This window comes from Eumetopias jubatus, unplaced genomic scaffold (genome assembly GCF_037043125.1).
Source record: "Eumetopias jubatus isolate StellerSeaLion01/CBP00866 unplaced genomic scaffold, mEumJub1_p1.0 scaffold_8, whole genome shotgun sequence".
Classification (NCBI taxonomy): Eukaryota; Metazoa; Chordata; class Mammalia; order Carnivora; family Otariidae; genus Eumetopias; species Eumetopias jubatus.
Window position 1 is genome coordinate 48,423,356 of NW_028274814.1, and position 27,817 is coordinate 48,451,172.

The 27,817-nt window shown below is 40.6% G+C and overlaps 2 protein-coding genes across 2 annotated transcripts in view; one reads left to right on the forward strand and one right to left on the reverse strand.

Annotated features, from left to right (window-relative positions):
- The window catches only part of LOC148163706 (eukaryotic translation initiation factor 4E type 2-like), a 34,354-nt gene extending 10,120 nt beyond the window's left edge, over positions 1-24,234 (reverse strand). Inside the window, exons 1-4 of the mRNA XM_088025705.1 lie at positions 24,150-24,234; positions 19,122-19,233; positions 18,166-18,391; positions 8,110-8,223 (exon numbers count right to left, since the gene is read on the reverse strand). Coding sequence (XP_087881831.1) covers positions 8,110-8,223; positions 18,166-18,391; positions 19,122-19,233; positions 24,150-24,234 — 537 coding nt within the window. The remainder of the gene's footprint in view (positions 1-8,109; positions 8,224-18,165; positions 18,392-19,121; positions 19,234-24,149) is intronic.
- SMIM10L1 (small integral membrane protein 10 like 1) lies at positions 24,043-25,156 on the forward strand. Its single transcript, XM_088025922.1, has one exon. It carries the CDS (start codon positions 24,233-24,235, stop codon positions 24,437-24,439), a length of 207 nt encoding a protein of 68 aa, XP_087882048.1. The 5' UTR covers positions 24,043-24,232; the 3' UTR covers positions 24,440-25,156.
- Positions 25,157-27,817: the final 2,661 nt, after the last annotated feature.

The window sequence follows — 27,817 nt, forward strand, 5'->3', positions numbered from 1 at the left end:
AACTAATGGAAGAAAATACCTCTAAATACTACCTTTAAAGAGTTTCCTGATAGAATGATCCACAGAGTGGCCTTGGTTTGAATCTTCCTTACATCTTCCATTTTTGTTTTTCTCAGTAATGTTACTATGCCATTGTTACTACACCAATGTTATACTATACTATGTGTTATACTACACTTACCAATGCTACTATATTCCCCTTTTAACATTCTCTAGATCAAAGTAGGAACATTTCCATATCACCACAAATGCTGAAGTTAACAAAAATACTACAGGAACCAGGGAGGGAGGCTACTTTATAATGTCTATTTTGCCAACATAAGGTCACAACATGTAATGCACCACAACCCCAAGAGAGAGCCCTGAAGTCCAAAACACCTTGAAATCTCAAAGTTTTGAGCCTCCCCTTGAGAAGTTTCAAGGCCCATCCAGTCGCTGTCCTAACTCCCACATACCTTGCTAGCCCCATATTAAAGTGTCCCTCGGTTCAAGACAAAGCAGATTTGGGAGTGTTCCCCTGCCTACTCACTGGGCTCCTTCTAAAAATAAAACTTTCTCTACATCAAAGCCAGTGACTCAGAGATTGGCTTACTGCACATGGTATAAATCTGATTTCAGGATTTTGTTAGAGGCAGTTAGTTAGGTTGTAACAGGATGCCTGAAGACCAGTGAAGAGGAAGTCATGGCCAGCTACTGGGAAAGTCAGAAGCCTGTCCAGCTAGCATTCCAAAGCCAAGCCACAGGAAGCTGGATCAAACCAGACAGGCCCAAGATAGCTGACAAAGTCGGGGGAAACCTTTGACCAAACAAGGAAGAAAAGGTGTGAAACCCTGCCTCCAAGAAATCCCCACCTCAAGTAATGAATATTCCACCCCCTTATTAACAGCTGTCAATAAAAGAGAAACTGGAAGCCCTGTGGTCCTCTCTCTCCCTCTCTTCCTCTCTTCCTCTCTTCCTCTCTTCCTCTCTTCCTCTTCCTCCCTCCCCTCCCTCTCCCTCTCCCTCTCCCTTCTTCTCCCTCCCTCTCCCTCCCTCTCGGTCTCCCTCCCTCCTTCTCTTTCTCTCTCTCACCCACTCTCCCAACTCGATACTGTACTTTCACTTTAACAAATTTTCCTGATTGTACCACTCATCCGCGATGCTGTGACTGTCCTTAAATTCTTTCTCATGATGAGACCAAGAGCCTTCAGTGGCATCTTTAGGATGGGCCGGGTGGAAGTCTCAGGGCATGGGGTCTCCCCAGTTGACCTGGCAACAGTTTGGCAACAGAAACCTGTGTAAGAATCAGCACAAGATAAATTAAAAAGAGAAGGAAGTCACCATTGTCATGGCTTTTACATGAACTTCAGTGTTAGGATCTTGGTACCCTATGATATTAAACGCTATCCTCCTGATATGTGTGCAAAAAGAAAAAAGTATCAGAAGAAATGATGCTATGGAAAAAGGTAAGGGGATGGTAATCTGAACATTGATGAGCACTAAGAAAATAATACTTTGTGTTTCATACATATTCATCTTCCATGTCTTGACTCTAAATTTAAAATAACAGGAATTATGTGGCCTATCACTGGGAACTAAAAAGAAAAAAGAGTTAAGACCCCAGAAAAATACTAATAATCACCCTATTTATTTTCCACTTCAACCAAAGAAAAGAGGATGGGAAAAAGTAGCAATCTTCTGGAAATACGAAGATGCCGAGGAAGGTGTCAGATCAGACACTTCAGTGGTTGATCATTACGCAAAACAGAATATTAACTTTTTCAATTTGACCAGTGCTATGCGGATCTGCAGAGAGCACCAGTAGAAGTGAATCAGTCAGCATCATGATCAAGAAACATATTCTGGTAATGGACAAGCTGAAGAGGATAAGACTAATGAAGTTGATCTTCCTCTTTCTTACCCAGTTGATGCAGTTCATTATTCCAATCAGTCCATTTCTGCAAATACCTGTTAGGAGTTCCACAGTTCCAACAACCAAAAAGGTTGTGCGCTTGAAATTTCTTCTGAGTGAAAAATTACCATCCTAAATATCACTGTTGATGAATTGATGGATTGAAAACAAATAGTTTTTGAAGTGCTTTTTGTTTTTATCCTGGCTTCCATTTCCTTTCAGTAGACGCCAGCTTCTATTATCACATTGGTCCTCAGCAAACATTGGGAAAACCGTTTCGTTCATTTAAAATGTCTTAGTTGGGGCGCCGGGTGGCCTAGTCGTTAGGCGTCCGCCTTCTGCTCAGGTCATGATCCCAGGGTCCTGGGATCGAGCCCCGCATGGGGCTCCCTGCTCCGCGGGAAGCCTGCTTCTCCCTCTCCCACTCCCCCTGCTTGTGTTCCCTCTCTCGCTGTCAAATAAATAAATAAATAAATAAATAAATCTTTAAAAAATAAATAAATAAATAAAAATAAAATGTCTTAGTTGGTGATTTCCTTGCCAAAAAATGTGGATAATTCTTCTTTTTAGTAATGCCTCCTATGACTTTTCATGTTCTAAGATGAGTGAAAGAATAGAATTTAGTTTGCTTAGATGCAAATCGAGATTCTCTTTCATTGTTTATCTTCTGTCCTACTCCAAAATACACATAAAAAATGAAAATCCCCAAACAGGAATTTCTAAGAGCCATCTGTAGAATTAACATTGTTGTAGAAAACTGAATTAAGAGATGGAAACTCACCATCACAATTAGCATCATCATTGACTACAGCACTTAAAAAAGAAACCAAATAAAAAGCACCAATAATTCAACTCTACCTAAGCTGATAGAAGGTTGGTGCCTAGAAATAACATAAATTGGGGAAATGTGGCAAAAATGAATCTCAGTAGTTGAAGTTTAAAAAAAATAAATTATTTTTTACCAGAATAATCTTTACTTGGATAATTATAGTAATACTGATCCCTATTCTCTAGATAACGTGCTTATATATTACAAAGGATTTTTATCTTTGATATCACATTTGCTTCTCAAATACATCGTTCAGTAAAGATAGAAGAACATTCTATTGTGAAAATGTGCAACCGAAGATCACAGAATTTAAATGGTTTGCCCCACATCATGCAGCAATATGGCCGCTCAGGCTTTATACGATACCTTTTCATCCACAGGAGGGGAGGAAGACTGATGGGAAGAAAGACCTTCCTCTGCCCTTTGGTCCTTCTAGCAGGACTTGGATTCAAATTGACACAAGACAGACTTAACAGGAGAAAATCAAATGTAATAGGCATAGGTAGGGGACATGAGATTCCGAAGACAAGGAGACAACAGGAATCTTACAATATGAGCTAAGGAGAGGGGGAGGGGCTGAGGACACAAAGGGAAGGAAGGCCATTAGCAGGAAGGTGAGAGGAGATGCTTGGAAAAACAAGGTTGTCCTATTATGCAGACAGTTCCTTAGGTAAAGGGGTGTCTCTGTTAATAGCTCTCTTCCTGGTACAGGCTCTCCTTTCCAATGTAAATTTAGGCAGTTGTGGGGGAGGCAGAGAGCTTTTCCTGTATCTGCTGGGTTTTAGTCACTTTTTTTTAAGGTTTTATTTTTAAGTAATCTTTACACCCAACATGGGGCCTGATCTCACAACTCTGAGATCAAGAGTTGTACACTCCAACTGAGCCAGCTGGGTACCCCTGGGTTTTAATTACTTTCAACTCAAAGTAATCTTTATGCCGAAGTGGCCCATCTTGGATCTGCTATATTGACGCATTATACTGTTTTTACACATAAAGAAACTTTTTAGGGGCATCTGGGTGGCTCAGTCAATTAAGTGTCCGACTCTTGGTTTCGGCTCGGGTCATGATCTCATGAGTCATAGGATCAAGCCCCGAATCAGGCTCCATGCTCAGTGGGGAGTCTGCTTGAGTGTTCTCTCTCTGCCTCTCCCTCCACTGGTGTGCACTCTCTCACGTGCCCACCCTCTCTCAGATAAATAAATAAATCTTTTAAAAAAAACTTTTTTAGAGGTTTGTAGTCATCTTAATAAACTACACACATCTGTAGGACTAAATCTCCTTGCACTTCTGTAACTTTCCAGAATTGGGACCAAAATACACCAAATACGTATGGTACATATGTGTATCAAATATGTATGTGTATGTAGATAGATACAGATATAAATAATATGAATATTTATACTAAATTCTCCTTCACAAGGAGTCTCCCACTATACCACCTGAGCAGAAGTATATGAAAGATAGTGTCCATTTTCCTGAGCCCTTGACTAGTCCGGATGCCATTTTCTGGTTGTTGTAATATAGTTTACCAATAGATGTCCACCAACCTTTGCATTTTACATACTTTTTCTTTTGGGGTGTTTGTTTTTTTGTTTTCGTTTTTTTTTTCTTGGGGTTTTTTTGGGTTGGTTGGTTGGTTTGTTTGTTTGTTTGTTGCCCTCGGTATTCATTCTTCTTTATTCTTCTGGGGAAGTCTGATTGATTCTATGATGTTTCCCAGACCTTAAGCAAAACAAGCTACTCTAAATGGGAGCTAGGGGATTGGAGGAGAGGGCGGGGTATTTACATATATGGCTGAATTTGGCAAGAATTGATATTGCTTGGCACATTGTCACTGATTTGCCAGCTTGGAGCATCAGTCAGGATTGCAGTTTGTCCAGTTCCAGGTTGCTCATCCAGCAACTTGGTGTCCCTGTGTGGAAGGCTGTACAGCAATGTGGCCATGCTTCTTCTGCGTGTCGCATACATAATGTGAAGTTCAAATTAGAAACAAACACCAAGTCTAGTTTTTCCTCAAGGGTTCCTGTTTTTCCTGCTATGTCCTGTTTATCCTGCTTCTCTGCCTTACAGCCAGATTTTCTTCCCGACTGCCAGCACTGCTGACCTCCTTTGCCCTCCAACCCACAACCTGACACAAAGGCAAAGCCCTCTTCCATTACAGACTTCCTCACAAGCTTTCACAATGGCGTAAGGTCTAATCCCTCCCTGTATAAACCCTATGTTCCATAACACTCACAGTGGCGATATGCAAGAATGGCTCATGGAAGTAGTTCCAAGGAAACCAAACTTTGAGGATATGTTCTCTGAGCTATCTGGAATTATTTCTTTCATAAGATAGAGTTAAGGTCATTCATGACCTTCTTTCCAATGATAAAGGGGACATCCATGGCATGCAGTGACGATAATTACTTAAATTATCATCTGTAGATAGAGTCCCACAATCAAGTGTCTATAGAAGAAGGCAAGGTGAGCAAGTAGTTGTTATCATCAAATATATTAGTGAAAAGAAGAAGTAGAACGGGGTTGTTTGGTTGTTTCTAAATGTGCTGGAAGGGGCACCTAGGTGGTGCAATCAGTTAAGCGTCCGACTCTTAATTTTTTTAATTTTTTTTATTTTATTATGTTATGTTAATCACCATACATTACATCATTAGTTTTTGATATAGTGTTCCATGATTCATTGTTTGCATATAACACCCAGTGCTCCATGCAGTACGTGCCCTCTTTAATACCCATCACCAGGCTAACCCATCCCCCCACCCCCCTCCCCCCTAGAACCCTCAGTTTGTTTCTCAGCATCCATAGTCTCTCATGGTTCATCTCCCCCTCCGATTTCCCCTCTTCATTTCTCCCTTCCTATTATGTCTTTTTTTTTTTTAACATATAATGTATTATTTGTTACAAAGGTACAGGTCTGTGATTCAACAGTCTTGCACAATTCACAGAGCTCACCATAGCACATACCCTCTCCAATGTCTATCACCCAGCCACCCCATCCCTCCCACCCCCCACCACTCCAGCAACCCTCAGTTTGTTTCCTGATATTAAGAATTCCTCATATCAGTGAGGTCATATGATATATGTCTTTCTCTGATTGACTTATTTCACTCAGCATAATACCCTCCAGTTCCATCCACGTCGTTGCAAATGGCAAGATTTCATTCATTTTGATGGCTGCATAATATTCCAGTGTGTGTGTGTGTGCGCGCGTGCACGCACGCGCGTGCGTGTGTATACACGTATATACCACATCTTCTTTATCCATTCATCTGTCGATGGACATCCGACTCTTGATTTTGACTCAAGTCATGATCTCAGCGTCCTGGGATCGAGCTCCTTGTCGGGCTCTGCCCTCAGCTGGGAGTCTGCTTGAGATTCTCTCTCTCTCCCTCGGCCCCCTCCCCCCTGCTTGTGCTCTCTCTCTCTCTCTCTCGCTCTCTCTTTCTCAAATAAATAAATAAGGGGCGCCTAGATGGCTCAGTCAGTTAAGCAGCTGCCTTCGACTCAGGTCATGATCCCGGGGTCCTGGGATGGAGTCCAGCATCGGGCTCCTTGTTCGCCCAGAAACCTACTTCTTCCTCTCTCTCTGCCTCTTACCCTGTCCCCGTTCGTGCCCGCTCTCTCTCTTTCTCTCAAAATAAAATCTTAATAAAATAAAATAAAATAAATCTTTAAAAAAATTCTCTCTCCATCTACTTCTTCCTCACCCCCTAAAAAAATAAATGTGCTGGAAAACTTGAAGAACGAAAATGATGAGTTCAGGTAAAAGATCAGAAATTTGCTATGACCGTTATAAAAGAAACTTATCTGTGGGAGCAGAAGGGCTGAAATTTCTGAAAAACAAACCAAATCAAATCCTACAATAGATGAATTGCATTGCAAGATGAGTTTACAACCTCACAAACTCCTGTGTTTGTGGGCGTTCGTTAACAAGAAATGAGATCCTAACATTTGGGATGAGGATGTATGGGCAGATTTCAAAGAATCTGGGGAACCTTGAAGCCCTCAATTCTGCTGAGCCTCCTTTGTCAGAGGAAGCAGCCTCCCTCCCCTCACTGAGGTTAGTTTTCCCTTGCCTCAAAAGCCTATAATGACTTCCCCCGAGGTGGTGGCCTTGTAGAGGAATGCTGATCCTCCAGGATATATCTGTACCTCCCCTTGGTGCTTTGACCTATAACCATACTCAGCTCCCAGAAGGCCCCGAATGATTAGCTACAAAGTGTGATGTGTGAGAAGGTAAAATACAGACCAAAAGAAGTGTAATGTTTTGCTAATTTTGTATCAACACACACCTGAAGAATATGAATAGGAATGGATCCTAAAGATAGAAGGAATTAAAAATTGGAACAGACCAAATATAATCATATGGGCCCACTAACAGATATTCAAAAACAAATCGCAAACGAGGTTGTTGAATGAGTAGTCCACGTACAATGGAAAATACGTGGGGGGGTTTCCAGTTTAATATTAGAATATGGAAGTGATATAAAAAAATAGCATGGAGTATTTTTTTATTACAAAAAACTCACATAGTATTCAAAACTCGTATCGTATTCAACACAACCAATTCTGGAGATAAATGTGTTACAATAAAGTCACCCAAGGAAATCTGATACCAGAGGCAACAAATGCTTCTATGATATCCCTGAGGTAAGACCAAAGGCCACATGATGGTTTTTCTTGCCCTTTCCTTCCCTTACATCAGGTATTTAATGTGGCCCTATTATTAATATGTCCAGTATTTCTTCCACACACTTTGGGTTAGTGTAATCAAGGGTAGAGTTTTCGTGGGTTGATAAGAGCAGGGGGAATTGGAGGAAGATCTCCAAGTTTTAAAGTATTCGGAGTTGGAAAGTTTTGTGTTGATTACTTCTGTGACCTGAATGACCCAGTGCATTATTTTGTCCTCAGAAGGGATGGATAGTGTCTGTATATTTGGAATTAAGCCATACCTGTTAAAAAACAACATTCAACACAGTAAGTTTGAAGATTTAACTGGCTTTATTAAACGATTCATGAATTGGGCAGCATCCCGTCCAGCAAATAGAGGGGGCTCCAAGAAGTCGTATAAAATGGAAGGTTTTTATAGAAGGGGAGTGAGGTCAAGAAAGTTATTAGCAAAAGAATTGTTCTCTGTGAGGCTGCTTTCTTGGGGGAAAAGCAAGGTATTATTATCATTGCAGATTACCTTATCTTTCTTTAGGGATGGACTGGACCCAGCAGGCAGATTCATTGGTGCTGATGGAAAGTGTGCTGACTGACCGGATAAGACTGCATTTCTGCGGGGAGGTTGAAACAGCATTTAGATTGGGTATTGAGCCTGAGTTTAGGACCTGGGGTCTAAGGGGCACCATTTTGGGCCTGTGGTTTTCTTTTGAACAGTCCCCACCTTTTGACCAGAATCGCAGTTTAACCGAGAGATGTGATCAAATTTTAAGGCGTTAACACCACTCTCGGCTACCACATTACAGTTCACGGTTCTTGTTGCTCCTTCAAATGGTACCTGTAGGTCATGATGTTTTTTACTTAGTCTCTGTGAATATTCATAAGTCACCGTTTCTTTCTTTTTTTTTTTAAGATTTTATTTATTTATCTGACAGAAAGAGACACAGTGAGAGAGGGAACACAAGCAGGGGGAGTGGGGAGAGGGGGAGGCAGGCTTCCCACGGAGCAGGGAGCCCAACGTGGGGCTCGATCCCAGGACCCTAGGATCATGACCTGAGCTGAAGGCAGATGCTTAATGACTGAGCCACCCAGGCGCCCCTATCTGAATTTTTGTGGTCTCTGCACTTTTATTCTCCCAATGTCAGTACTAGAAGCAGCCCACAGGTTTTGGGGAGGTTTGGTTTTGTTGCTGTTGTTGTTTGTTTTGTTTTGTTTGGCACCTCAGCTATAGAGGGGAACTTTATTAGGATTCTTCCTCTTTTATATCAAGAACAGATTGTAAATACGGGAGCCTGGGTGGTTCAGTCGTTAGGCGTCTGCCCTCGGCTCAGGTCATGGTCCCAGGGTCCTGGGATCAAGCCCCGTATCAGGCTCCCTGCTCCGCGGGAAGCCTGCTTCTCCCTCTCCCACTCCCCCTGCTTCTGTTCCCTCTCTTGCTGTGCCTCTCTCTGTCAAATAAATAAATAAAACCTTTAAGAGAAAAAAAAGAACAGATTGTAAAGAACATAAAAGATCAGATTCAGGTTGACCAGGAAATTCTAAGGTAAAGTCTCCATTAGAAGCAAAGTATATTAGCCCTTTTATTTTAGAAAGGAGATCTCTACCTAATAAATTAACTGGAGCTGGATCACATGGCAAAAAGGAATACTTCTCAGTTAAAAAGTCCCAGAGTCACCTGTACTGATTGAGATGAAACTGTGAACTTCATTAGATAACCCCCACTACGGAAACCTTTCTACTCAGAGAAATTTGTTGTCCTATGAGAGCAGGATTTAACATAGAAAGCGTAGCTCCAATATCTACTAAAATTTGGCAAGGTTTTCCATTAATTCTAATTTCAGTTTCCCAATGGCTATTGAGGGGAATTACTGGTAACAGCTTACCAGAGAATCCCTCCAAGTCCTATCAACCCTGGGAGGGGCCCATATAGGAGTCCTCCCTTGGGGGGCACTCAAACTGAAGAATTTGCATAGGACCTTTGAGGACAATTTTTTTTTTTCCAGCACTCCATTTGATTACAAATAGAACACTGATCTTTAGGCCATTGTTTTGACGGTAGAGTCCTAGAAGGGCAGAATGTGCAGGGCCCAGATGTTATTTTAGGTCTCTGGCCTTGGAGCTGCTGTAGCTGTAAAGCCAACAATTTGGCAGATGTGTGTTTCATCTTACTTGAAGTTGCTTTCAAAATGCTCAGCTGTAGCTATGAGTTCAGTCGGGTTGGTGGCCTCCTGTCCTATCCTTTGCCCTTTTTTTGGGCCCACGGATCTCTGGGGACAATGCATTTACAAACAGAGCGAGCGACCAGAACAAGCTGGGCGACCTCATTTCTTGACTGGAATCCAGAATGCTGAAGGAAGAGCCTCCAGCCACCTCCAGAGAGGCTGGGACGTCTGCCCCAGGTTCATCTTTCTGTTGTTTGCGTGTTTGAATAACAGACCAATCCCTGGGGGGCGGGGGAGCTCTAGGAATGGCTTTTTAAAAGATTAGCTGCTATTCTGGGAGCTTTTTCTGATTTATAAGAGAACCATGCTGGAGACACAATAACTCAAATATCATCCTTGGAATTACGCCGTTCTGCTACCCACATCCATTTTGGGGCTTCGCCAGGTCCTACCGACATGTGCACTAGCTGATAAAGCTCTGGCAGCCTGGGGTCATGGGCTCAGATCAGGATTTTAAATTCTTTTAAAAACTTCTGGGGATCCTCCTTGGTTTAGAAAATTCTTTAACTATGGCCCTTAGTGTAGTCTTTGACCAAGAAGTGAAAGATAGCCCGGGAGGGTCGCCTGCCACCTCAGGTGGTTTTATCTTTAAAGGTAGCTGCTTCCGTGTCTCTTCAGAGTGGAAAGGCAGTTCAGATAGAGATTTAGTAGCCAGGATGACCTCAGGGGTAGAAGGGTGGAGGGGTACAGTGGGAGTCCTGTCCTCCTGTCTTAGGTACCTCTCGTGTTTTTAATTTCTCGTAACCTTCTGTAACGAGACTCTCACTAAGGTTATTTTAGAATCTTGAAATCCGTAGGAAGAAGCTTCTGCACACCAATTAAAACAGGCATCCCTTTCTGTTTGCTTCATTTGGGAAGTCTTCCTTTCAAGCGCACTTCTTAAATGAACAACCTTGTCTAATTGGAATGTTCCCCATATTGGCCATTGTAATTCTAGGTTATTTTTCGTGAAATTTTTCCATCTTGCTACATGTCTGCAACTTCTGGGACTAAAGTTCTTAGACAGAAAATAAACCGGCGTGCCGGAAGGTAACAGGCTTGACTCTGTAGAATTTAAGGATCCCATTAGCTCAGACTTTGGGTTTCTTGAAGCCAAACTAATACCTAAAATGGATGTGCTGTGCCGTATATCTCACTGCAGTTTTTTTGAGGTTGTCGGGTGACCTAGAGTCCGTCCAACCTGTTCTGTGACCAACTTATTCTACCATGAGAGTCTTCTTGAGGTGGCAATCTCTCCAGCAACCTTTAAATGCTTCACCCGGGCCCACCAATGTTTGCAGTTTTTTGGCCTCCAAAGACCCCTGCTAAAAATAGCCTTTAATCGACCCAAAACAAGACATGCAAATGTGCGCCTTAAAATGTTGGCAGTACTGCATCCTGGCCACAAGAAGCCCCTGTGCGCACGACCACCAAGTCCGTCGAAAATTTGCGGAGCTTTCCTACCCGGAGAATTATAAGCTGAGAGGCTGTAGGCTTGGCTCTGGGCAGACCTTTCTGCCAGCCCAGGTGGGCTCTGAGCAAATATGCTAGTATAACTGGGCCCTGGGAAAATAGGCCAGCTCAGTTGGCTCTGGGCATAATTGTCTGCCAGTGCAAGCTGACCTGTCCTATAAAGGAAAGTCAGTTAGATTGGTAGCTCAAATGCAAAAAAGAGCCTCTTGAGGAGCTGACCCAAAGCCTTCAGAAATGGTGAGAAAGACCATGAACTCAAAGGGTTTGCAGGTACCATTGCCTGTGTTTTTCATCCCTGGATGCTGCCAGAAGTTTGCTTCAGATCCTGTTGCTTCCACCAAATCTGTTAAAAAACCCAAGTGCAGCCTAGTTTAAAGATCTAATTGGCATTATTAAATGATTCATGAATTGAGCAGCATCCTATCCAGCAAATAGAGGGGGCTCCAAGGAATCATACAAAATGGAAGGTTTTTATAAAAGGGGAATGGGGGCAAGAAAGTTCTTAGCAAAAGAAAAGGATGGTTCTAGGTCAGGCTGCTTTCTAGGTGGAAAAGCAAAGTGTCTTATGCAGACTACCTCATCTTTCTTTAGGGATGGACTGGACCCAATAGGCAGACTCGTTGGTGCTAATGGAAAATTTTCTGACTGACTGGGTAAGACTACATTTCTGGGGGAGGTTGAAACTATAATTAGGATTGGGTATTAAGCCCAAGTTTGGGAGCTTGGGTCTAAGTGACACCATTTGGGGCCTGTGGTTTTCTTTTTTAACAGACCCTTTTTCTCAGTCATACTTTCTCTCATAATTCTCGTAGCTGGTTGGTTACATACCCTCAGCCTTATCCTGTTCCTTGTACAATGACCTTAGAAATCATCTTGAATTACCAGGTGCTGAATCTCTTGGGGCTGGCTGCATGCTAGGGTGGCAGTAGGACCACAGCTAGTAAGACTGGAAGTTCGAGATTGTGGAATAGGGTGTTTGAGATTGGAGACTATAATCAAACCTCCCAGATAAATCTCGCAACAGTAAATCAGGTTTGTGTATCAGTCATATGGTCAATTAAATATATAGAAAGAAAGATATTTTTGGACATGGTAAACATGCTCTACCTGGCTGAAATTGACCTGCCAGTTAACTACAGTGCATGGATAGATACATATTCTGGAATTTAACCAGTCCTTTTCAGAAACTGTTTATACAAAAAAGCTAGAAATCAAGGGTTTGGATAATCCATGAATATTGTTATCAAACACGTAGATAGGTATCATAAACTATCTATGGTGAAAAATTCAATGTGCTTTGCATTAGGAGGTATATTCTCCTATTGCTGCTATAATAATCACAAACAGTAGCTTAAACAACACGAATTTGTTATACAATTCTGGAGGGCAGAAGCCTGGAATGGGTTCCACTGGTCTAAAACCAAAATGGAATACAATTATGTGTAGGCAAGGATGCATTCGTTTTTCCTGGACGCTATAAGGGGATATTGCATTCCTTGCTTTTTTTTTTTTTTTTTTTTTTGTCATTTTTAAGCCCTAGCACCTAGCCACATTCCTAAGCCCAGGGTGCCTTCTCTTCTTCCAAGCCAGCAATCACAGTACTTTGATCTCTGCTTCCATCTTCCCATTTCCTTCTCTTACTCTGACTCTCCTGGCTCTCTCTTCCACTTAAAAGGACCCTTAGGATTACAACAGGCCCACCTGGATAATTCAAGACAATCTCCACATTTCAGCATCAACTGATTAGCAACATTAATTCCATCTGCAACTTTACTTGCCTTGCTGTGTAACATGATCATAGGTTCTTGGGATTTAGAACGTGGACATTATTGAGGGGCCATTATGTTACCTACAACAGAAGGGAAGGTCATTAAATGTAATAAGGCTAACATCATTGACAGTGAGTCTACCTACATGTAAAGAATATTGGGGTCATAGGAGGGTGCATGTGTGTGATAGAATTCATTTTATTGTTGCTATAGAGATTGGGAATGGCTATGCTAATTTTCAAGACTTATCTTTGGGCTTGGCCACAGCTGTCATACTCATCTAAATCTAACCATACAGAAAGCTGCCCTATTCCTGGCATTTTCAGTGGTATAGAAATCTGTATGGGTTACTTTTCTCTGATTTAAAACTTAAATATCTCTGACTACTATAAGAAAATCCACACCCTGCAGTTACATTTTAACATCAATGGTTACATTATGAAATAGACCTAGGTACCTTTAACCCAGGTAAATTGGTTTCTAATACTTCCTTTTACCTAAATTTAGAGCTGTGTAATGAAAAGCACAAGGATTTTGGAACTAAGACAGTTCTGGACTTATATACTAGCCCAAATAGAAGATAAACCTGAATCTCAATCCTGGCTCTGGCATTACAAATTCTGAGCTCTTATTGCTAAGATGACTACATAAAGCATTGACAGAACATGGAGATTTTTCTGGCAGTAATTCCTGAATTTCAAGATGTACCTGAATGTACCTCAGAAGTTAAGAATGGCAGGTATTAGGTATCAAAATGCAAAGAAATATATGAAATTAGGACATATGACATTAAAAGAAAGTATATGGAAGGTGAGAAAGAACCAGGCAAGATGACCATGGACTAAACTCACACTTGGAGTGGATGTTTGATGATGGAACATACCTTTGGATTATATTATCTATTCAATGACAAGAAAGTGAGTTGAATTTAAATGATAGGTGCTTTTATCAAAAAATGAAACATATTTATATCATAAGTCTTACTATAACAAGAGTCTTCAAAAGGTAAAATTCAGAGAAGTAATGCTAGGAGGGGAGAAAATAGGAACAAAAAAGTGTACATAAGTACACATAAAAATACTGTCTGCCCAGTATTTCCTATAAAGACGAAGCAAATTGGCCAGTAAGACTCCAGTGAAAAGATGAGTGCAACCCATTAAGGAACTAACAGAATAGATTTAATGATAAGCAGAAAATTGTGAGAAGTTTACACATAGGACAGATGTGGGGATTTATAGGGAAAAAACAAAACAAAACAGAATTTACAGAATTCCAGAAAAGGTGACAGTGGTAATCATCTCTGAAATGTAAATCCAAGTGGAGCTCTCTATAATCTTTAGGATCTTACTATAGAAGGAGAATTCCAGATAAGAGTAGAAAATTGAGAGTCAGGTATATGCAAAGACATAAATGTGGCTTAGAATTGCTTTTATGATGTACGGGATGCTGTGGTTGATTGCTTAAGTTAGTCCCAATTCTTCAGCCTGTAACTGCCGTACCTTTTTTTTTTAACTTTTATTATGTTAATCACCATACATTACATCATTAGTTTGGGATGTAGTGTTCCATGGTTCATTGTTTGTGCATAACACCCAGTGCTCCATGCAGAACGTGCCCTCTTTATTACCCATCATCAGGCTAACCCATCCTCCCACCCCCCACCCCTCTAGAACCCTCAGTTTGTTTTTCAGAGTCCACAGTCTCTCATGGTTCGTTTCCCCTCCGATTTCCCCCCCTTCATTCTTCCCCTCCTGCTATCTTCTTTTTACTGCTGTACCTTCTGACCACGAGAGGGATGATCTGTTCTATTCTTTGACTCCATGCTCAGCCATGTGATTTGCTTTGGCTGATTAGATGCTGGCATATATTTTACAAGCAGTCTTTCATTGCTAGACTCATATATCACTGGGCCTTTTGTATCAGGCCTTATTCACCCTTCACTGCTACTATCATCATGAGAAGGTTATGTCTAGACTAGTGAACTGGTCCAGGGAGAAGAATGGAAGATATGAGGAGCCAAGCTGCTCCATCAGGTCCAGCTTTGATGAACTAGCTTCCAGTTAGCCCCTAGACACATAACTGGAAATCTGAAAACAGCAGATATATCTAGGCAAGTCCAACATAGATCCCTGGTCTCCAGAGATATATAGAAATGAACATTTATTGTTATCTGTCACTGAGTTTTGTGGCTGTTACACAATAAAAGTTCACTGGTACAAAAATTGGTACTAGAACTGGGCTATAATGTCAACAAAAGCTTAAATATATGGCATTAATTTTGAGGAAACTGATAGAGGAGGCTATAAAAATGGTGGCATGTTGGGCACTTTTGAAATATTTGCAATTCTGTTTTCAAGACATCTTGGAAGACAGAAAATGAATGAAGTTAACTTTTGTATCTGAGTGAAGAGGCTATAAGGCAAAACATTGTAGGAATCAAATGACTGCTTCTAGCTGTATATTATTTGGTAATAAAATAAAGAGATGGACTCCAAGGAACTCTATGCTTTGCAAAGAGATTTAAAGAAGACATAGACTATGTAACCTTCAGGTCGCTCACCCTGTAGCCTATATTTTCCATTTTTGAATCTTTTAATGTTTCCTTCTGAGTAGTTATCTTCTAATTCACTGATTCTGTCTCTTCCACTGTGTCTGATTGGTTGTTAAATATGTCTACGGAATTCTTAATCTTTTTTTGTTTTGTTTTTAAAGATTTTATTTACTTATTTGACAGAGAGAGAGAGAGATAGCAAGAGAGGGAACACAAGCAGGGAGAGTGGGAGAGGGAGAAGCAGGCCTCCCGCTGCCACCCAGGTGCCCCTGAATTCTTAATCTTGTTTATTCATTTTCTCAGACTTAACTGATTCAGTGATGGGAACAAACTTTTGCGGCTAGAGGGAAACAAAATAAAATACAACACCAAGTTCTTAAAGAAAGCTTTTTTAAAATTATTAGTGCTAGCAAGAAAATGAAAATCTTCAGGAAATTACTTAGACATTGTCCAAATTATGTAGATAAACATTTCAAGTATATATCATTAAATGAGGTACATGATGATGATGATGGCAGCTAAATGGGAAACCAGTAAATGACAGATGTGACTTCACCTAGCTTTCTAAGTGGCAGACTTCGCTGTCATAGAACACTTCCCCATGGCCTTAGGATACTTATATCAGTCTTAGCATTGGGGCTTAGCCTGAAAGAACACCTTCACCTACTACTTCATCAAGGACAACTTAAACCAACATATTTATAATGACTTACATCCTATTTTTTCCTTTATTACATTCTAAATATTGTGACAAAAGTTACCTCAACCACTACTTTGCTTTTATTGCATTTTCATACAGACATATATATCCTCTATAGAATCATAGAGTAAATTTCTTTCATATTTTAATAGTATCATTAGCAAGCAAAATTCTCCCACCTGCTTATTAGCATTTCTAGCTATTGTGATTAAATCTGGGTTATTTTATTACAGCAGTCAAAGTGACACTGTATATACACACACATATCCAAACACTACACTGAATATGTATTATGCTTTACAAAGCTACCTTTCTATGTCTGTGTCTTTTTTTCTCTAACAAAGAAATAAAAAACATTACAAATCCAATTTGTTCATTTGCATTGTTTCATAGTATTCTGTTGTATCAGTATGCCATAAGCTATTTATCCACTTTATCATAATGGACATTTGTATGACTTCTCAATTCCAGCTCTTAAGAAAAGTAGTAATATGCACATTTTTGCATAGATATCCTGGTGCCCAAGTACCAAACATTCTCTAGTGAATATAAATAGGACTGCAATTAATATGTCTCAGGATATGCATCTTCACCTTCACTACAAAATGCCATACTGTTGCACAAAGTTGTTTTTCCCAGGTTTTAATCCTATGAATATTGTATGAAAAATCCCATTGCTTCAGAACCTTTCCAAAATTAGTAACATCAGACTAATATTTATACCTTTATATTTATTAAACTATTATTACACATAATCTTTTTTCTGTTATGTGTATTTATCTTAAGTTGAAAATATCTTGTTATTCTTTTCCCTTCCTATGACCGTGATTACATATATTTCTTCATATTGCATTGTATATTATATACATTTACTAATATTCCACTGTATGGTTTTATAAACTTTCTTCTTCCTGCCTCAAATAATCTGCTGCTGCCAGCAAGTGTTACTATAGCAGAGAGATTTCCCTTAATCAAACATTATATCAGATCACTTTGAGAAAACTGGTTAGGTAACAGCATAGGATAAGGGAAATTTCAGTGCTGTTCAACATCTAAAAGGACTTGATGAAAGGAATGTCGAAATTGAAAATGAACCTACAAGATCTTCTGTTAAGGTATTTTCCCTTAGAATACAGAAACTTTTTTTCAAAATTTTTTTAATTTTATTTATTTATTTGACAGAGAGAGAGACAGCGAGAGAGGGAACACAGCAGGGGGAGTGGCGGGGGGGGGGGGGGAGAGAAGCAGACTTCCCGCTGAGCAGGGAGCCCTATGCGGGGCTCAATCCCAGGACCCTGGGATCATGACCTGAGCCAGAGGCAGACGCTTAGCGATTGAGCCACCTAGGTGCCCTTCAAATTCTATCTACGAAGCTAAATCTATTTGTTTTCTCAGAGAGAATTTAAGATGCCACAGTAGTCTCAGGCCTGAGTGACAAGTAGCTGAAATCACCATGACAAACATCTTGGCCTGTTTGTTATCTCTGTACCTTAAGGAAGATCCAACTTGCCATTGGAGTGGAAATAAGCAAATGGTGAAGAGGAGGACACCCGTCACCATTTTCATGGCCCTTGTATGGCCTCTGCTCGAGTCCCTAAAGCCCATCAGGTTGAGCTGAAAATTCTTGGTGTCTCACCAAGAACAGAAATACAAAAAAAAAAAAAAAAAGCAAAGAGGTCAGGGACAGGAGCAAAGGGGTAACACAGGTCAAGCTAGGAAGCAGAAGCCTTTCAAGACCAAAAATTTTACTTATATCTAAATGCAAAGTCATGTGTCTCTCATGGACTCTATGGGTACTCATCCACAACTCACCGGGGGCATCCTGCATTCAGAAGTTAATAGACTGTAAGAACAAAGGCCCCAGGAAAAGCACAAGACCCATTCTGTTCTCTCCACTTCAGCCAGATGAAAAAGAAGTGGGAGAACATGGACACCTTAAGGAAGCAGAAAATGTTAGGCAGGTGACAAACCAGGTAGTTCACTGATTAGTTAGTGCCCAAAGAATAGTAACCACTTTTGCCATCTGTTTACCAGTGGCATAGGGATGTGGAGACAGCCCGAACATAAATTAATCAAATAGTGTTACCCACTCTTGAGTGATTCTGGCCATAGCCAAGCTGGTAAGGATGAAATCAGTTGATGAGACTTTGCCATTCTTGACCCACTCAGTACCGTTTGCCAGTCCCATGAACCCGTTTCCCTGCATTCCTAAGATGACTTCTCCTGCTGCCACCACCAGAAAGAGATCTTCATTCCACCTCACATTTCCATGAATATATTTCTGGTGTGGTGCCTCACTGACGGCTTCATAGCTAAACAGTTGCAGGTTGACATCCACTTAGAGATGTCTGCACCATAATTCCAGAAAGGACAACCAAAATTCTGCTATGTGGTATAGTTGCAGAGACCTTCACAAAAGAATAGTTCCCTCTATTGATACTGTAATCCCAGTGCTAAACCAAATAGTTTGTCCATTTGTGCTAATGATTAAAAGGATGAAGTCAGGTATGAAAATATGCAAATATGAGACATTATTTTCCCCTAAGTTCTACTTTCATCTTTCCTGAGCCATACATTTGAATGCAAATATTTTAGATTTTGAATAGAAATTGCTAGAAAAAAGTTTTATGTAATTGTTATTATTGTCACTCATTCTACCTATCAAGTATTTTTATTGATTCGATGATTTATAGGAATAATTAATGAAATTATTTATAGTTCAAAGAGCACACTCACATTCTAGAACAAATAAGTATAAATAATTAGCTAAATCAGAAGTTGTAAGCAACATATGCTGGGAATATGCATGAGGAAGCTACAGATGCTACAGTGCAGAATCAATTATGGTTTCATGTGGCTAGGAACATTTGTTTGAACTTGAGTTCTTTAGAATTTATGAAGAAATAGAGAAAAAGAGCTGATATTCATGATGGACATAGGGCTTGTATAAATTGTCAAAGTCACATGAACAAGCTACACCATGCTTCTAAAGGAGGAAACTGTTTTACAGTAACTTACTGGCTATTTCGATTGTAATGGTACTAAGTGCTCTCCAACATCCATGTGCTCATTTCCATTTCACCTCTTCGTCTGGGCCACAGAGATTGTACTTCCCAGCGTCCCTTGCAGGTGGTTGTGGCAATGTGGCTGATATCTGAACAATGTCATATGAGTGAAAATTATGTGCATCATTTACAGGTCCAACCCAACAAAAATCTCCCCATGAACACTCCTCCATATACCTTTTTCCTCATTGCTGTCAGCAATGGGGATGACCCCAAGCAATCTTGGAAGCCACATGTTAAAGACAGAATATGTTTGCTCAGCCTAATTCCTGGGGTAACTGTATGGAGAAGGTTCCTCAAATACATCAATACTGTGAAAAGAGCAATTTAAGTCTATATTATGTATGAGTCACTTTGTTTGGGAGCCTATTTGTGACACAAAGTGGGCAGGTTTAGAGGCATTTGGATCATGAAGAAACAGATTTTGGAGGCTGGAAACACGTAGGCTCTACTTTGCAGCGGCAAAGTCTTTTAAAATGTTACATAGAAAATCTTTGAGGCAGGCCCTGTTTACATAGTCTTAGCCCTAGTGGAAGTGGTTGGTAAGACCTAAAATGTTGTGCTAAAGTTGTTTTTAGCAATGTATTACAAGACAAGATGAGAAAGGAATGAATCAACTGGGTTGCAAATAGAAAAGGAAGAGTGAGTTCAGAAATTTTGGGTTTCATAGGACTGTAAAAATCTCACAGCTCTTAGGTCTCAAACAGTAATAAATAAAACTGAAGATAAGTCCTTAACTGACAAAGGCCCATTAAGATTTTTCAGTTAAACAATAGGAAACTATTCCTTATAGAAAAGACCAGACCAAGGGTTTAAACTTCTGACATACGCCCATTATTTCAGATGGCTTCTAGGTAGCTACTATTGAAGTTGAGGTAGTCATGGGATGACTAAGCTAATTAATTGAGTAATTAATTAAAGAAGGCATTTATGTAAGGGAAATCTTTTGTCTCTGGACATCTGACTGAAAGTAAATAGATTAAACAAAATATTTGTGGTAATTGTACTTGTTGAGTTTGACAATGAAATCTGTGGCATTTGAATGACTTACTGGCTTCCAAATTTGTATTATCAGGGAGTAGGCTTGAAATTTGTACCTTGTTCAGGAGGGTTTCTTCCCCAACATCTACTTCAGATGTAGCCAAGAAGGATAATAATTATGAAGAACATCCAGAGGGTAGAGCCAGGAGCCACAAAGAATGATGAATAAGGGAGTTCTTCCCAGAGCCCAGACACAGGGACTAATCAGGAACTTCTCTGTAAAGTCAGTGCCAGGGGCTTCACAGTATCTACCCAGATTTTGTCACTGCTATGGACAATCAACAGCTATAGACCTCCTATTCTCTTTGCCAAATGAAAGGAGTTTATTCTTTCCAGCTAGCCTGACCCTAACCATTTTATATTTGGAGGTGAAGGATGGAGGAAGGCATCCATCCATTTTGTGTTTTCTGAGTTCATTTGTCATCAGACTATGAGGGACAGCAACCTGTAATCATGTAGAGAACTTATCACCCCAAATTCCTGGATCTTAAACTGACAGAACTTAAATATAGAACTCTGAGTTGTGTCCCCGGGAAAGGGATATCAGTGTATTCTATGAGTGGGGAAAAGGGTACATATGGTGATTTAAAAACAGGCATGGAGACTGTGGCAGATGTAGTGAGGCAGACCAAAATCCTTATTTTCTTCTTCCTAAGCGTGCCTGAGACATCTCCCAGCCTCCTTTGCAGTTAAGTGTGATCAAATGACAAAGTTCTAGACACAGCAGTGTGAGAAGTAATGTGTGAAAACTCCACATCTAGTCCATAGATACTATCCACTCCAAACACACACACAATAGAGAATACCCCCGGGGCAACCATGGAAAATGAGCTGAAATATTAAGATGGTGACAATAGGACACTCCTGAATTTCTCTCCTCGCTACACATGGATCACTAGGTTTCTCCCTAGAAGAAATTTGCAGACTTTCACAGCTGCTGCCTGAGGATATGACTTCTAATCAGCCTGTATGTTGGAACTACCTGTGATCCTCCCAGGAGCCTGACAGAGGAGCAGGGCACATCACCTACTGTGTCCTCCCAGATCACTTCAACAATAAAACCAAATCTCCAGCTTCTCACTAGAAGCACATCCAGACACCCAGCATCCCAACTATTATGACTGGCTCCTGGAACTGGCAGGATTCAGCATTCACAAATCCCTGGGGACCACACAAACTAAAGAGGTGGTTCTAAATGTACACAAAAAGACTCCCAGTAACTATCCCCTCTGCTTAAGCACAAAGTAGGCAAAAACACCCAGCTCTGTTTCCCCCTCATAGTGGTTAGTCTGCATATCTAATGTCCTGACTTCCCAGTTGCTGCATGAAGGTCAGACCTGCATCAAGGAGCTGAAGGGCAAAGTAATTAGTAGTTCTCCAGGAGCCTGACTTAGGGACACTGATGGGTCTCCACATACCATCATCTGCAGGGAGCCCCTGGGAGCCGCTAAGAACAAAAACAGTGGCATGGACAGTCACAGAGGTTTTAGTGGCAAACATGAGTTTGGGGTGGGCTGATTGAAAGTTCTCAAATAAACAACTTTATACTTCAAGGAACTCCAAAAACAACAACAACAACAACACTAACAAGGAGTGTAAATGAAAAGCAGAGACTATACAGACAGTAGAAAAAAAAATCAAACTACAAGCTGGTTTTTTTCTTAAAGATACACAAAACCGACAGATCTTTAGCCAGACTCAGAATAAGAGGTAAGGCTCAAATAAAATGATAAATGAAAGACATATTATGCCTGATTAACTACAATAGTGAGAATTTGCCAATATAGTCCTTTACAGACCCACTGGTGCTTACCTTTAAACTCTTCCAAAGGATCATAAAGCTAACCAGGTCATTAAAAAGTACTAAAGGGTGGTGGGAGGGGGGGAGGGAGGTCGCATGGAGCTGCCTGGGTGGCTCAGTCGGTTAAGTGTCTGAACTCTTGATTTTGGCTCAGGTTGTGATCTCAGGGTCGTGAGATGGAGGCCCATGTAGGACAGTGGGCTTGAAATTCTCTCCTTCTTCCTCTGCCCCGCCCCCGGCCCTGCACTCACCCATGCTCTCTCTCAAAAAAAAAAAAAAAAAAACCTAAATGGGAATAGAGAGTCAAAAAATGGGGAATAAGAAAGATTAGGAAAGGAAGGTCAAGTTAGTAGCCAATGCAGTATCGACTAGAGAAATGGTTTAGGACGTGTTACTGTTGATAGCTTACTTACATGTGCCTACTTGGCAAAAAATATGGATCAGTTATTCAAATGTAAAGATCAAAGGACAGAATAAAAACCAGAACCATGTAAAATATTGGTCCTATTCCACATTCCACTGTCAGTTTCACCTGATGGAAATCTTTTAACAGCTTTAGAGTATTAATGAGTAGAAGAGGGAGTTCATGACTACTCTTATTTGCCCAGTCCTTTCCCATTGAAACAGGACATCTACCTAACCACCTTAGCAGCAGATGGCTGCTATTTTCCCCATGGGCTCAGGATGAAAGACGGGGATTTTCCTGGAGTTAACCAGAGCTGGGTGTAAGGGGTGGGGTAGTAGAGAAAGGGTAGAGGAGAATGAATCCACATAGTTTATTATAGTTGGAAATGGAAGATCCAGAAACTTAATGACTTAAGTGACCCTGAATATCTTGACCTATTCTTTTTTGAATTTTCAGAAAGGGTAAATTATACCTGAATACTAAAATTACACATTTCCTCCTGGTTCTCAGAGTTGTCATTCATCTTATATTATTCTTCGGAATATTTTATATTCTCAAATATTCTATTTTATAAGTTGTCTCAAGTGACTGGTAATCAGTTCTTCTAAGTGCTGTCTACACAGTGTTGCAGGGGTGGTATTCGTAGAGCAAAGTAGAAAAAATTCTACCCGGAGACACACAATTACATTTTACAAATTTCATAACAGCATATTATTTGTACCAATCATTATCAGTAGGATATAGAGAAACAGAGTCTCTTGGATACATTAATTGTGCTTCAAGTAGTCACTACAGCTAGTCAGTGCAAGTGAGATGTGGGCTATGTGAACATACGCCTTTTCAGAACTAGTAATCTGAGGATTTTGATCATAAATTACATATCTGAATAATCCCTGAGTGTAGAGGTTAAGTTAAAATGTAGATTGGAGAAGGTAATGAAATGTGCATCACTTAAACATCAGAAGGGTATGTGGCTATGGGAGATACACTATGATGTTAACCCTAAGGTTATTCAGAGTTGAGATTTTAGTAGTATTCCAAGCTTTGGGGCCTAGCCACAGGTTTCACGGGTGTATCCCCATGCTTCCATACCTATTCTGGACTTTTCAGGGGTTTACCTGGGTGGGAATTATATTGTATGTATGTAACATGTCCCCCCCCCCAAATTAAAGTATATGTGCGTAGGTATGTGTTTCATTTTGTTTGCTTAAATGTCTGGGTCACCTGCAATTGAAAGAGTCTTAATACACAGGAAAATCCATAGCCTGAGATTGTGGTCCTTTACAGTTATAGTATGTTATGAACACAGAGACTTTTATGTCTGAACCGGCTTATGTAAGGAGTGCATCTTGCCCTAATATTAGGGTTAATTTTATGAAATCAAAGGGTGATATTCCTGGCTAATACCCCAGATCACATAGCAGACAAACCTGTTTTAAATACAAACTGTGTTCTCTAGGGCAAATTCAAATTACGTAATTTTACTAAGCTTCCTTTCTTCATTTCAGAGTGAAAATAGTATGTTTGGCTGACCACATATAAGACAATGTGTATGACATATATACATGCGTAACCCCTTCCGCACCTACCACCTGTTAAGCTCTAAGCGCTAAATACCCGTGGGAGCAGCAGACAGGAAGGGGCGGAGCAATAGCGGCTGCCTTGGCCAGAGCGCCGCTGGGGAGGAAACGGGAGTCAGCGGGAGGCGCAGGTATGAGCCTGGCGGCTGCGTGATCACGCCCCCCCCCGCCCCTCGCCGTCCCGGCCGTCGGTCGGGGGTCCACGAGGCCTGTGGTGACTCTCGGCGCTCAGCACTGGGTGAGCGGCGACCACCGGGTCCATGGCCACCGCGGCGGCTCCGTCTTCCTTGGCCCTCAAAGCCTGCAGCACGGCCGGGATCCCCAGCTCCTACGGAGTCTTCTGCAAAGGGCTGTCCCGCACCCTGCTCGCCTTCTTCGAGCTGGCCTGGCAGCTGCGCATGAACTTTCCGTACTTCTACGTCGCAGGCTCGGTGATCCTCAACATCCGCTTGCAGGTACACATTTAGTACCGTGATTACGCCCTGGGCTTCCCGGCCAGGACATGGCCGACTCCCAGGAGGCTCGGCGGCGAAACGGAGCTACGAGCGCGGAACTCTGGAATCTCGCGAGAGGACTTGAGCGCTCTTTGCGGCTGCGCTCTTAAAGGAGACGGTCCTAGCCGAGCTGTCGGGGCGGTGGCGGGTAGCGGCTAGAGAGAGGAAGTACGCGGATTTCCGGGGACAGCGACGAACTTCAGTTAAGGTCTACGACATCTTTAAAACGAAAACAGAACGAACATGATGCATTATTAAAAAAAGGAGGGCTAATAAAGTTTTCAGAAAGATTTTAATGTGCAAGCTCATGGCCCAAATTAAAATAAGACATAAATTTCGGGAATATTGGATTGTAAGCAAGACATTGGATGAGTAAGAAGCTGAAGATCTTAAAGATACGTGGAAGGCAAATATATTTCTTCAACAAGAGAAAACCATGACAATCAGAAATTTTCAGTGGAAAACACAACTGTACGGGAAAAGCGACCTTCTAATACCAAACAATGTAAAATGCTGCTGGATTTTGAACAGAGGGTTGGAGTGTAAGAAAGTGGACTCTCTTTCAGGGTCCCTGTGAGTAGCATGTAGTTCCAGACCTTGGAGCCAAAGAGAAGGAAATCCAGTCACAGCGCTAAGCTTGGCTGCTTCGTCAATAACATTTAAATAATCGTAATAAATAATGTAAATGATGTTTATGGTTTTCATCTTTTGAGATAATACTTAATTGTGGTTACAAAGTAGAATGCAAATGTTACCAGCTTTGATAATGGAGAAAAATACAGTTTACAAGCAGGGATGTTGAAGGGGGAGGGGAAAAAATGGTAATGCTGTCTTTATAAAGTGGGAAGGTGAGAGATCCAGTCTGTTGTCAATGGGGGGAAAGGCGTTTTATTATTTAGAGAGTAAATGACCTAAGGAGTATGCCATGAAGTTGCTAAAATCGTAATACAACTACATTAAAGAGGGAGGAGAGTAGGGGGGAGAAGAGCATGAATTCAGTAAGAAATGCGTAAAGACAGAAAGTTACGTGGAATGTCTCAGAAAGAAAAACTGAGAGTGCCGGGTGTGTTTGAATATAAAGACGAGATTTTTAGTTTTTCAGAGTCTGAGGATGAATTGGTGGTCTGCAGATTTTTTTTAAAAAAATTAAGGAAACAAATCCATTATGAAACAGGAAAATTCAAAGTTTTTCAGGAACTACACTGCATTCTTCTATTGCGACTCATACTAGTCATATAACGTCAGTCATAATTATGTAAAACTGAATACTAATACAACAAAAAATGATTGTGTAGTAGTGAGGGGATTGGAGAGGAGAGGTGTGTGTAATGGGGAAAAATCAGTCAAGATCTAATAGAGAGGTCAGTAAAGCAGTATCAACACATTATTAAAAAAGCTACGATAAACAGAAGTGGTTGTCTCTGGAGAAAAAAGTCAGAGATGGGTAGAGAAAATGCAGAGGATTGCTGTGTTTCACTACCAGCCTAACAGTATTATTTTGGTTTTTCTTAATTGTATATATGTATTTCTCTGATTAAAACTTAAGTAAGTTTCAGTTTTAAAAGTTTCCCCCAGGCAATTGAAATACACAACACTGGTTAAGAGCCACCACAGTAAAATGGGATTGAGTTTTTTAAATCAGGCAGATCACTGTTAAAATACAAACTCTTAATTTTGTGGTTGTAGGTGAATCAGTCTACCTAAAACCCAGTTTGCTTAACTATTAAAAGAAGACAAAAATACCTACTTTGAAAAGTCAGAGAATCAAAAATAAGTCTGCCTTAGTGCTTGATATATACACAATAACTAGTATTAGTTCTAACAAAATATCTGATTAACATGTGAGTAAAACTTAAAACTCACAGAACGCCTGTTTTTTTCCAGTGGAGCTTTTCAGTCCCTAAAGGTGATCTGTAAGGTACTGACGGTGAGGGCCTGGGGCAGAGCCTCCAGAAGGATTTTAAGAGATAAAAGTCACCATTGTTTGGAGCGATAAAGATTTATAAACTATTTGCAGTTTTGTATTCCACTAATTGTGTCCAACCAACAAGTATACTCTTGGGTTGTAAACTAAGTTCCCCCTCCAGCACCAAGTCCTGGCTTTGGGTAATTGTGTTTCTTTATACTTAATTGTGGTTACAAAGTAGAATGCAAATGTTATCAGCTTTGATAATGGAAAAGTACAGTTTACAAGCAGGGATGTAACCTTTCTTTATTCCTTGTCTCCAGGCAAACTCCTGTAGTTTTTTTTGAGCACATCCTCTTTTACTTTCTTCTGCCTTCTCTACTCTTTTTTTTTTTTTTTGCCTTTTGTTACTTGACCTGTATTTTTAAGGCTAAACTTAGAGGTCATTTTTTTTTCATTATTTTTTCCCAGATTCCCCTGATTGTATTAATCTCTTTTACTCCATCTAAGGGCTGTGTTAATATCAACCTGTGCCATTTTCATAGGCTACCTTATTTTTGCCTAATTGTGCATTAGTTATCAGATGTGGGTTTTTGTTTTTAAATATCCAAGAGACAGTTTTCTATAATCTTTCCCTTGGTTCTTACATATTGCTGTGAGAGTTCAGGAACTAAAACATTTTTAAATATCAGCAATGTAATTTGATCAGTGAAACAATTCTGTAATGCCAGGGGACTTAAAAATGGTGAGCATCACTCTTCCCCAGAAGTAGTAGTGTCCCACTTTGTAACAAAAGAATGGGGCTGCCATTAGCCCTGGAATGGTGAGGGACAGGGATGCTTCATTCAGGTTGCTACATGAACATGTGCCTTCTTCAACCTTTTTCGTTCAGCTTAGCCTTTTGTTACACTGCTGAAACCAAGGCACTCAGCACTTACTGTATATCACATCCTCCTGCCAAATTGCATGCTCTGTGAGGGAGGATACTGTATCCTATCCAGTTTTTACAGCACATACAGTATCAGCAACTATGAAGTAGGAACTGAATGAAGGCTCCATGATTTACCCTTTATTCTTCACATTTGTTCTTACACCCAGTCTGTATTTTTCTTCCCACATTTATAACTCAGTGAAGTTTCCCAAGGGAGAAAACAAGATTTTTGCCCTGACTAAACCACTTACTCTAATTCGCAAGTAGTTTTATTCCTCTTACCATCCTTCCAGGCAGCATCCATGAAGCCAAAGACTGTTCATTGCTGTATCCCTTGCCTTAGAGTATTACCTGATGCAATGTAGATAATAAACATAGTTGGATAAATGCCAAATTAGTTGTTTTTTCTACACAGTCATTAGTCAATGAAGGAAATAAAGTTGCCCCTGATATTAAGGTCCACTTTATTGCCCATAAGTTAAGCTTTTTCAGGCCATCATGAATATTGATTGGT